Below are 9,987 nucleotides of genomic sequence, written 5' to 3' on the forward strand. Positions count from 1 at the left end.
TCTCTAGTCTCTCTCGTGGTCTCCTCTCTCTCTAGTCTCTCTCTCTCTAGTCTCTCTCGTGGTCTCTCTCTCTCTCGTGGTCTCCTCTCTCTCTCTCTAGTCTCTCTTGTGGTCTCCTCTCTCTAGTCTCTCTCAGGGTCTCCTCTCTCTCTCTCTAGTCTCTCTTGTGGTCTCCTCTCTCTCTTGTCTCTCGTGGTCTCCTCTCTCTCTAGTCTCTCTCGTGGTCTCCTCTCTCTCTAGTCTCTCTCGTGGTCTCCTCTCTCTTTCTAGTCTCTCTCGTGGTCTCCCCTCTCTCTCTAGTCTCTCTTGTGGTCTCCTCTCTCTCTCTAGTCTCTCTTGTGGTCTCCTCTCTCTCTTGTCTCTCTCGTGGTCTCCTCTCTCTCTCGTGGTCTCCTCTCTCTCTCTCGTGGTCTCCTCTCTCTCTCTAGTCTCTCTCGTGGTCTCGTCTCTCTCGTGGTCTCCTCTCTCTCTCTAGTCTCTCTCGTGGTCTCCTCTCTCTCTTGTCTCTCTCGTGGTCTCCTCTCTCTCTCTAGTCTCTCTCGTGGTCTCCTCTCTCTCTAGTCTGTCTCGTGGTCTCCTCTCTCTCTCTAGTCTCTCTCGTGGTCTCCTCTCTCTCTTGTCTCTCTCGTGGTCTCCTCTCTCTCTAGTCTCTCTCGTGGTCTCCTCTCTCTCTAGTCTCTCTCAGGGTCTCCTCTCTCTCTTGTCTCTCTCGTGGTCTCCTCTCTCTCTAGTCTCTCTCGTGGTCTCCTCTCTCTCTAGTCTCTCTCGTGGTCTCCTCTCTCTCTCTAGTCTCTCTCGTGGTCTCCTCTCTCTCTTGTCTCTCTCGTGGTCTCCTCTCTCTCTCTAGTCTCTCTCGTGGTCTCCTCTCTCTCTAGTCTCTCTGGTCTCCTCTCTCTCTCTCTAGTCTCTCTCGTGGTCTCCTCTCTCTCTCTCTCTAGTCTCTCTCGTGGTCTCCTCTCTCTCTAGTGTCTCTTGTGGTCTCCTCTCTCTCTAGTCTCTCTCGTGGTCTCCTCTCTCTCTCTCTAGTCTCTCTCGTGGTCTCCTCTCTCTCGTGGTCTCCTCTCTCTCTCTAGTCTCTCTTGTGGTCTCCTCTCTCTCTCTAGTCTCTCTCGTGGTCTCCTCTCTCTCTCTAGTCTCTCTCGTGGTCTCCTCTCTCTCTCTCTAGTCTCTCTCGTGGTCTCCTCTCTCTCTCTAGTCTCTCTCGTGGTCTCCTCTCTCTCTCTAGTCTCTCTTGTGGTCTCCTCTCTCTCTCGTGGTCTCCTCTCTCTCGTGGTCTCCTCTCTCTCTCTAGTCTCTCTCGTGGTCTCCTCTCTCTCTCTAGTCTCTCTCGTGGTTTCCTCTCTCTCTAGTCTCTCTCGTGGTCTCCTCTCTCCTCCAAATCCGGGACAATCCCTCCAAATCCGGGACAGTTGGGAGGCGTGGTTTCTCTGGTCTCTATTCTTGGGCCTCCCACCTATTGGCTATACACAGACCCGCCCCCTATATGAGGTATATATACATAGCTGTGTTCTAGGCTGTGATTGGATGATCAGTGACTGTGATACATGAACACTTCCGGGTAACGTGCGTGCTCTGTATACGTACATGACGTCACACACAGTGCGCTCTGTGATTGGTTTTTAGGTAGAGCACCTCCCCCCCTTATGTCACCTCGCTGATCAAACCCAGACCACGCCCACCCTACGCTGTACGTAACGTTGAAAATCCGGCGGTGGGGTGACGTCATCAGTGTGCGCCGAACACACCGAGCAGCGGCGAGAACCGGAGAGGATGAAGAGGCGGGTGACTTTCCTGGAGGAGGAGGAGGGGGAAGATGAGGGGCGGAGCTCCGCCAAGAAGACGGTGAGAGAATCCCGGATGTAGAGAGGGGGAAGGGGTGCGATCCTTCCTGATCCCTCCGTTCTTCTCCCCCTCACACCTTTATAAAACCCCCAAACCTGTCAGCAGAGACCCCGGAGAATGAAATGGCGGTCACTCCAGAGACACACTAAAGTGACAAAATCACCCCCCAATATTCTTGATTTCACCCCGAAAATCTGCGTTTATTTACTGGAACCCCCCAATTTTTATCAGAGACCCCGGAGAATGAAGCGGCGGATGTTCTCGTTCTTTACATCGCGCCACGTTTTCTCATCGATCGTTCAAATGACACAAAATCCCAATAATATTCCTCCCACGGGGGGATCCCTCTCCTCCTTCCTCCCCGGGGGGGTCCCTCTCCTCCTTCCTCCCCGGGGGGATCCCTCTTCTCCTTCCTCCCCGGGGGGATCCCTCTCCTCCTTTCTCCCTGGGGGGATCCCTCTCCTCCTTCCTCCCCGGGGGGATCCCTCTCCTCCTCCCTCCCCGGGGGGATCCCTCTCCTCCTTCCTCCCCGGGGGGATCCCTCTCCTCCTCCTTCCTCCCGGGGGGGGGATCCCTCTCCTCCTTCCTCCCCGGGGGGATCCCTCTCCTCCTTCCTCCCCGGGGGGATCCCTCTCCTCCTTCCTCCCCGGGGGGATCCCTCTCCTCCTTCCTCCCTGGGGGGATCCCTCTCCTCCTTCCTCCCCGGGGGATCCCTCTCCTCCTTCCTCCCCGGGGAATCCCTCTCCTCCTTCCTCCCCGGGGTGATCCCTCTCCTCCTTCCTCCCCGGGGTGATCCCTCTCCTCCTTCCTCCCCGGGGGGATCCCTCGCCTCCTTCTTCCCCGGGGGGATCCCTCTCCTCCTTCCTCCCTGGGGGGATCCCTCTCCTCCTTCCTCCCCGGGGGATCCCTCTCCTCCTTCCTCCCCGGGGGGGACCCCTCTCCTCCTTCCTCCCCGGGGGGATCCCTCTCCTCCTTTCTCCCCCGGGGGGATCCCTCTCCTCCTTCCTCCCCGGGGGATCCCTCTCCTCCTTCCTCCCCGGGGGGATCCCTCTCCTCCTTCCTCCCCGGGGGGATCCCTCTCCTCCTTCCTCCCCGGGGGGATCCCTCTCCTCCTTCCTCCCCGGGGGGATCCCTCTCCTCCTTCCTCCCCGGGGGGATCCCTCTCCTCCTTCCTCCCCGGGGGGATCCCTCTCCTCCTTCCTCCCCGGGGGGATCCCTCTCCTCCTCCCTCCCCGGGGGGATCCCTCTCCTCCTTCCTCCCGGGGGATCCCTCGCCTCCTTCTTCCCCGGGGGGGATCCCTCTCCTCCTTCTTCCCCGGGGGGATCCCTCTCCTCCTTCCTCCCCGGGGGGATCCCTCGCCTCCTTCTTCCCCGGGGGGATCCCTCTCCTCCTTCCTCCCCGGGGGGATCCCTCTCCTCCTCCCCCCCCCCCGGGGCGATCCCTCTCCTCCTTCCCCCCCCCCCCGGGGGGATCCCTCTCCTCCTTCCCCCCCCGGGGGGATCCCTCTCCTCCTTCCTCCCCGGGGGGATCCCTCTCCTCCTTCTTCCCCGGGGGGATCCCTCGCCTCCTTCTTCCCCGGGGGGATCCCTCTCCTCCTTCCTCCCCGGGGGGATCCCTCTCCTCCTTCCTCCCGGGGGATCCCTCTCCTCCTCCCCCCCCCCCGGGGGGATCCCTCTCCTCCTTCCTCCCTCGCCGGGGGGATCCCTCTCCTCCTCCTCCTCCTCCTCCTCCTCCCTCGCCGGGGGGATCCCTCTCCTCCTCCTCCCTCGCCGGGGGGATCCCTCTCCTCCTCCCTCGCCGGGGGGATCCCTCTCCTCCTTCCTCCCTCGCCGGGGGGATCCCTCTCCTCCTCCTCCTCCTCCCTCCCCGGGGGGATCCCTCTCCTCCTTCCTCCCCGGGGGGATCCCTCTCCTCCTTCCTCCCCGGGGGGACCCTCAGTGACAGTCTATCTTTCCTCTCAGTACCCGGAGGCGGTGGGGGGGGGAGGGTAGGACCCTCAGTGACAGTCTCTCTTTCCTCTCAGTACCCGGAGGCGGTGGGGGGAGGAGGGTAGGACCCTCAGTGACAGTCTCTCTTTCCTCGCAGTACCCGGAGGCGGTGGTGGGGGGGGGTAGGACCCTCAGTGACAGTCTCTCTTTCCTCTCAGTACCCGGAGGCGGTGGGGGGAGGAGGGTAGGACCCTCAGTGACAGTCTCTCTTTTCCTTTCCTCGCAGTACCCGGAGGCGGTGGGGGGGGAGGGTAGGACCCTCAGTGACAGTCTCTCTTTTCCTTTCCTCGCAGTACCCGGAGGCGGTGGGGGGGGGTAGGACCCTCCGTGACAGTCTCTCTTTCCTTGCAGTACCCGGAGGCGGTGGGGGGAGGAGGGTAGGACCCTCAGTGACAGTCTCTCTTTTCCTTTCCTCGCAGTACCCGGAGGCGGTGGGGGGGGGGGGGGGTAGGACCCTCAGTGACAGTCTCTCTTTTCCTTTCCTCGCAGTACCCGGAGGCGGTGGGGGGGGGGTAGGACCCTCAGTGACAGTCTCTCTTTCCCTTTCCTCGCAGTACCCGGAGGCGGTGGGGGGGGAGGGTAGGACCCTCAGTGACAGTCTCTCTTTTCCTTTCCTCGCAGTACCCGGAGGCGGTGGGGTGGGGGGGGGAGGGTAGGACCCTCCGTGACAGTCTCTCTTTTCCTTTCCTCGCAGTACCCGGAGGCGGTGGGGGGTCCCGGCAGCAGATTTAAGGGAAAACATTCTTTGGACAGCGATGAGGAGGATGAAGAGGAAGACCCCAGAGATTCAGCCAAATACAACATGTTGGCCCCAGAGGACGTGGAAGGTAAAAGTCTGAGGAGTGGGACTTGTCAGAGGAGAGGGGGCGGTGTGGTGGGAGGGGAGGAGACTTGTCAGAGGGGAGTGGACTTGTCAGAGGGGAGGGGGCGGTGTGGTCAGAGGGGAGGGGACTTGTGAGAGGGGAGGGGCGGTGTGGTCAGAGGGGTGGGGGGCGGTGTGGTCAGAGGGGTGGGGGGCGGTGTGGTCAGAGGGGAGGGGACTTGTCAGAGGGGAGGGGGCGGTGTGGTTGGAGGGGAGGAGACTTGTGAGAGGGGAGGGGCGGTGGGGTCAGAGGGGAGGGGGCGGTGTGGTCAGAGGGGAGGGGACTTGTGGGAGGGGAGGGGCGGTGGGGTCAGAGGGGAGGAGACATGTCAGAGGGGAGGGGGCGGTGTGGTCAGAGGGGTGCGGGGCGGTGTGGTCAGAGGGGTGGGGACTGGTCAGAGGGGAGGGGGCGGTGTGGTCAGAGGGGTGCGGGGCGGTGTGGTCAGAGGGGTGCGGGGCGGTGTGGTCAGAGGGGAGGGGACTGGTCAGAGGGGTGGGGGGCGGTGTGGTCAGAGGGGAGGGGACTTGTGAGAGGGGAGGGGCGGTGTGGTCAGAGGGGAGGGGGCGGTGTGGTCAGAGGGGAGGAGACTGGTCAGAGGGGTGGGGGGGCGGTGTGGTCAGAGGGGAGGGGACTTGTCAGAGGGTAGGGGGCGGTGTGGTTGGAGGGGAGGGGACTGGTCAGAGGGGTGGGGGGCGGTGTGGTCAGAGGGGTGGGGGGCGGTGTGGTCAGAGGGGAGGGGGCGGTGTGGTCAGAGGGGTGGGGGGCGGTGTGGTCAGAGGGGTGGGGGGCGGTGTGGTCAGAGGGGAGGGGGCGGTGTGGTCGGAGGGGAGGGGGCGGTGTGGTCGGAGGGGAGGGGACTTGTGAGAGGGGTGGGGGGCGGTGTGGTCAGAGGGGTGGGGGGCAGTGTGGTCAGAGGAAGGTGGGTGGGTTTTCCCTAGGCATCATGTGGTCGGTGAAGTGCACAGTGGGAGGGGCTGTACATGGGTGTCACCTGGATGCCGTTATTTGTGTTTCAGGCCAGGAGAGCGCCACCCTGGATTCGGAGGGGGGAGTGCAGATCACACCCTTCAACCTAAAGGAAGAGATGGAGGAGGGGCACTTTGACTCCGAGGGCAATTATTTCCTGAATAAAGAGGCCCAGATCCGAGACCACTGGCTGGACAACATTGATTGGGTAAGGAGCGGCGCTTACATGTGATCCCTAATCCTCCAATCGGAGGTCAGATGTGTGTCACATGACCCCACAGGAATATCCGACCAGTGTGGAGCCGCAAAATACTCCCCACAAGGCACAGCGACATTGTATGGTCCCCCCCCCCATTCATTGTTGCTCTGCTCTGTCTATATTACCCCTCCAGTCTCCTGTCCCCCCCCCCCAATTCATTGTTGTTCTGCTCTGTCTATATTACCCCTACTGTCTCCTGCCCCCCCCCTCCATTCATTGTTGCCCTGCTCTGTCTATATTACCCCTCCTGTCTCCTGCCCTCCCCCTCCATTCATTGTTGCCCTGCTCTGTCTATATTACCCCTCCTGTCTCCTGCCCCCCCCCCATTCATTGTTGCCCTGCTCTGTCTATATTACCCCTCCAGTCCCCCCCCCTCCATTCATTGTTGCCCTGCTCTGTCTATATTACCCCTCCAGTCTCCTGTCCCCCCCCCCCCCCATTCATTGTTGCCCTGCTCTGTCTATATTACCCCTCCAGTCTCCTGCCCCCCCCCCCCATTCATTGTTGCCCTGCTCTGTCTGTATTACCCCTCCAGTCTCCTGTCCCCCCCCCCCTCCATTCATTGTTTCTCTGCTCTGTCTATATTACCCCTCCAGTCCCCCCCCTCCATTCATTGTTGCCCTGCTCTGTATCCCCCTCACCCCTGTCTTCCTCTGCTAGGTTCAGATTAAGGAACGCGCGGCGCCCCCTCCCGGCTCTGGGGAGGAGGAGGGTTCAGACAATGATGAGGGTCGGGCTCCCCTAGAGATGAAGACGTTATTGGAGGAGATCTTGAAGTTTTTGTTGCCGGGGGAGACGGTGGCGAAGGGTATCCGGCGTTTAGGAGGCGACAGGAAGAGGCCCCAGAAAGTGCGGCGAGGACGAGGAGGAAGAAGAGGCGGATCGGAGTCTCGGGGCATTAAAGCTCCATCACCGGCGGGAGGAGAAGAGGAGGGGATGGAGGGGGAGGAGAAGGACGCACCCATGGATCAAAGCGACATCCAGCAACAGGAGCAGGAGGATGTGGAGAGAAAGGAGGCGGAGAGGAAGGCGATGGCGGAGAGGAAGGCGGCAGAGAGGAAGGAGGCGGAGGAGGCGGAGCCTCTGAATCAGCTCATTTCTCTGGCTGACCAGATGGTGGCGCTGGGAGTGTATGAAGTGTATCAGGACACGTATGAGAAGCTGGCCTTCCGATTACGAGGAATGACTGCCGCGCCCTCCCTGGACATGTTCGCTGACGAGGTGACCGAGGAGAAGCTGGAGAAGAAGGAAGGTAATGCCCAGCAAGGGGTTGGCAGACGGGGAAAGGGCTGTACCCAGGGAAGGGGTTGGCAGGGGGGGGAGGGCAGTGCCCAGGGAAGGGGGTTGGCAGGGGGGGGGGGCACTGCCCAGGGAAAGGGGTTGGCAGACGAAGGGAAGGGGTTTGCATACTGGGGAAGGGCAGTGCCCAGGGAAGGGGTTGGCCGACAGGAGAAGGGCAGTGCCCAGGGAAGGGGTTGGCAGACAAAGGGAAGGGGTTGGCAGACGGGGGGAAGGGCAGTGCCCAGGGAAGGGGGCTGGCCGACAGGAGAAGGGCAGTGCCCAGGGAAGGGGTTGGCAGACGAAGGGAAGGGGTTGGCAGACGGGGGGAAGGGCAGTGCCCAGGGAAGGGGGTTGGCAGACAGAAGGGCAGTGCCCAGGGAAGGGGGTTGGCAGATGGGGGAAGGGCAGTGCCCAGGTCCGCCGCCATCTTTAAATCTGATCCTCCTTTCTTCTCTTCCTCCCCAGAGTCGCCGGTTATAGACGAAGTTCTGTGGGAATACAGATGGGAGAACAAGGACAGCGCCGAGCTGTACGGACCCTTCACCAGCACACAGATGCAGGTAAGACTCCACCCTCTCCCCCTCCCCCACCCCTGCTATGTAGCCCCACCCCTCATTGTATTGTCTTTCTTCTCCCCAGGAATGGGTGGACCAGGGATACTTCTCGGATGGAGTCTACTGCCGGCGGATCACCGGTGGGCAGTTCTACAACTCTCATCGGATAGACTTCGACCTGTATGTGTGAGGAACGTCGCCGCCGCGCTGCGGATTTATATCTCGCTTCATCGGTGCCCCTGGTGGCAGGACTGTATGTGAGCTCCCCCTCGATCTTCCCAGAAGCCTTTGCTGTCTGACTAAGACCTCCTATCCAGAGACTCCATATGTGATGTGGTGGGGAGAGACGGACTTCGGTGTGTGTCTCTGACAAGATGTTTGTAATAAAACTTTCATTGAACTTTTATATTCTCTCCTCGTATCTCTGAGGGTTCAAATAGACGGCTGTGTGCGGAGGCCGGCCTTAGTGACCCTTCCCTGGAGGCTCCATACATCGTCTTCATATCTTGTGTCTGTATAGCCCATTATTTGTGATACACAGTGCCCCTCCTCTCCAGAGGGACCGCCCCCTGGTCATCTGGGTCCACCTCTCCAGAGGGACCCTCCATGGTCATCTGGGTCTACCTCTCCAGAGGGACCCTCCATGGTCATCTGGGTCCACCTCTCCAGAGGGACCCTCCATGGTCATCTGGGTCCACCTCTCCAGATGGACCTCCCCGGTCATCCTGGGTCCACCTCCAGATGGACCTCCCCGGTCATCTGGGTCCACCTCTCCAGATGGACCTCCCCGGTCATCTGGGTCCACCTCTCCAGAGGGACCCTCCATGGTCATCTGGGTCCACCTCTCCAGAGGGACCCTCCATGGTCATCTGGGACCACCTCTCCAGATGGACCTCCCCGGTCATCTGGGACCACCTCTCCAGGTGGTGTTGGTGGGTTTCCCTATGTGGTATAGGGATGGACTTCACCCAGTCCAATTGGATGACGGAGAGCTCCCTCAAACTTAATGGATCCAAAACAGAACTTCTTTCTCCATGCAAACCGAAAGACAAACTCTAGGACAGCAGGCACACCACCCATTATCCTTGGGAAAATCATCACCCCAAACACCAAAGTCAAAAGCCTCGGAGTCGTCTTTGACTCAGACGTGACTATGGACACCCAAATAGGATCAGTAGTCAGCGGATCTCACCATCTTCTAGTAGTGGGGATGTAATGGGGGTCAGAGGTGTGGCAGAGTTGGTGGGGATGTAATGGGGTCAGAGGTGTGGCAGAGTTGGTGGGGATGTAATGGGGGTCAGAGGTGTGGCAGAGTTGGTGGGGGTGTAATGGAGGCTGCTTACCCATAATGCCCTCGGTGTACTTGGCGTAGTAGTTATACTTGTTCTTGGTCCCGCTGGAGTCATAGATGGGTCGGTGGATCTCCACACAGGTGTCCTGGGTACTCGCACAGTCCACCTCATTGCGACGTTTTCACCCCTATTATCAGAGACTCCGCCTCCATTAAAGATCAGTGTGTGTGTATATAATAGGTACGGTACAGAATGGGATGGAAGTTGGAGGAGGCCAGTAGATGCTGGAACTATGGTGGAAGGAAGCAGTGCAGTCTGGGATGGAGAAGACAATGGAGGCTGGGATAGAGGTGAAGGCTGAGGAGCAAGCAATGGAGGTGGAGGCTGAGGAGCAAGCAATGGAGGTGGAGGCTGAGGAGCAAGCAATGGAGGTGGAGGCTGAGGAGCAAGCAATGGTGGCCAGGATAGAGATGGAGGATGGGGAGCAAGCAATGGAGACCGGGATGTAGGAGAGAAATCAGTGGGAGGAATGCAGAAACTGTCGGAGGTCGGGATTGTGGCACAGACAGTTGTGGTAGAGAAGGTCCCACTGGAGTTTTGCATTTTACTTCTAGGATTTTGTGGTCCCGGACTCCACCACTAGGAGAAAAGAGAAGATGAATTTAGTATCCCGGGTATGACCCCGGATATCACTCTGTTCCCTGTATCTCCCCTCCCCCTCACTATGTTATTATCACAGGGGGCACTTCTGGCTCTGCTTGGCCTCATCCCTGGAGCAGCACTGGTTTTTGCTCAGGTGGTTCCAATGGCACGCCTCCCTCTTCTGGGCCCGTTCTGGCAGGGCCTCCCTGCCCTCCCCCCTTTTTTTTTTCCGGGCCTGCTCCAGGGTGTGGCGGGTTTCGTTAGCTTTGGCTGGTGTAGCCAGTATGAGGGTGAGAAAT

General features: G+C 60.0%; 1 protein-coding gene across 1 annotated transcript; it reads left to right on the top strand.

Annotated features, from left to right (window-relative positions):
- Positions 1-1,699: 1,699 nt before the first annotated feature.
- Positions 1,700-8,160, top strand: CD2BP2 (CD2 cytoplasmic tail binding protein 2). Its single transcript, XM_040355825.1, has 6 exons — positions 1,700-1,842; positions 4,526-4,658; positions 5,711-5,868; positions 6,580-7,171; positions 7,666-7,760; positions 7,840-8,160. Exons 1-6 carry the CDS (start codon positions 1,771-1,773, stop codon positions 7,942-7,944), a joined length of 1,155 nt encoding a protein of 384 aa, XP_040211759.1. The 5' UTR covers positions 1,700-1,770; the 3' UTR covers positions 7,945-8,160.
- The last annotated feature ends 1,827 nt before the right edge of the window (positions 8,161-9,987 follow it).

Source organism: Rana temporaria, chromosome 6 (genome assembly GCF_905171775.1).
Source record: "Rana temporaria chromosome 6, aRanTem1.1, whole genome shotgun sequence".
Lineage (NCBI taxonomy): Eukaryota > Metazoa > Chordata > Amphibia > Anura > Ranidae > Rana > Rana temporaria.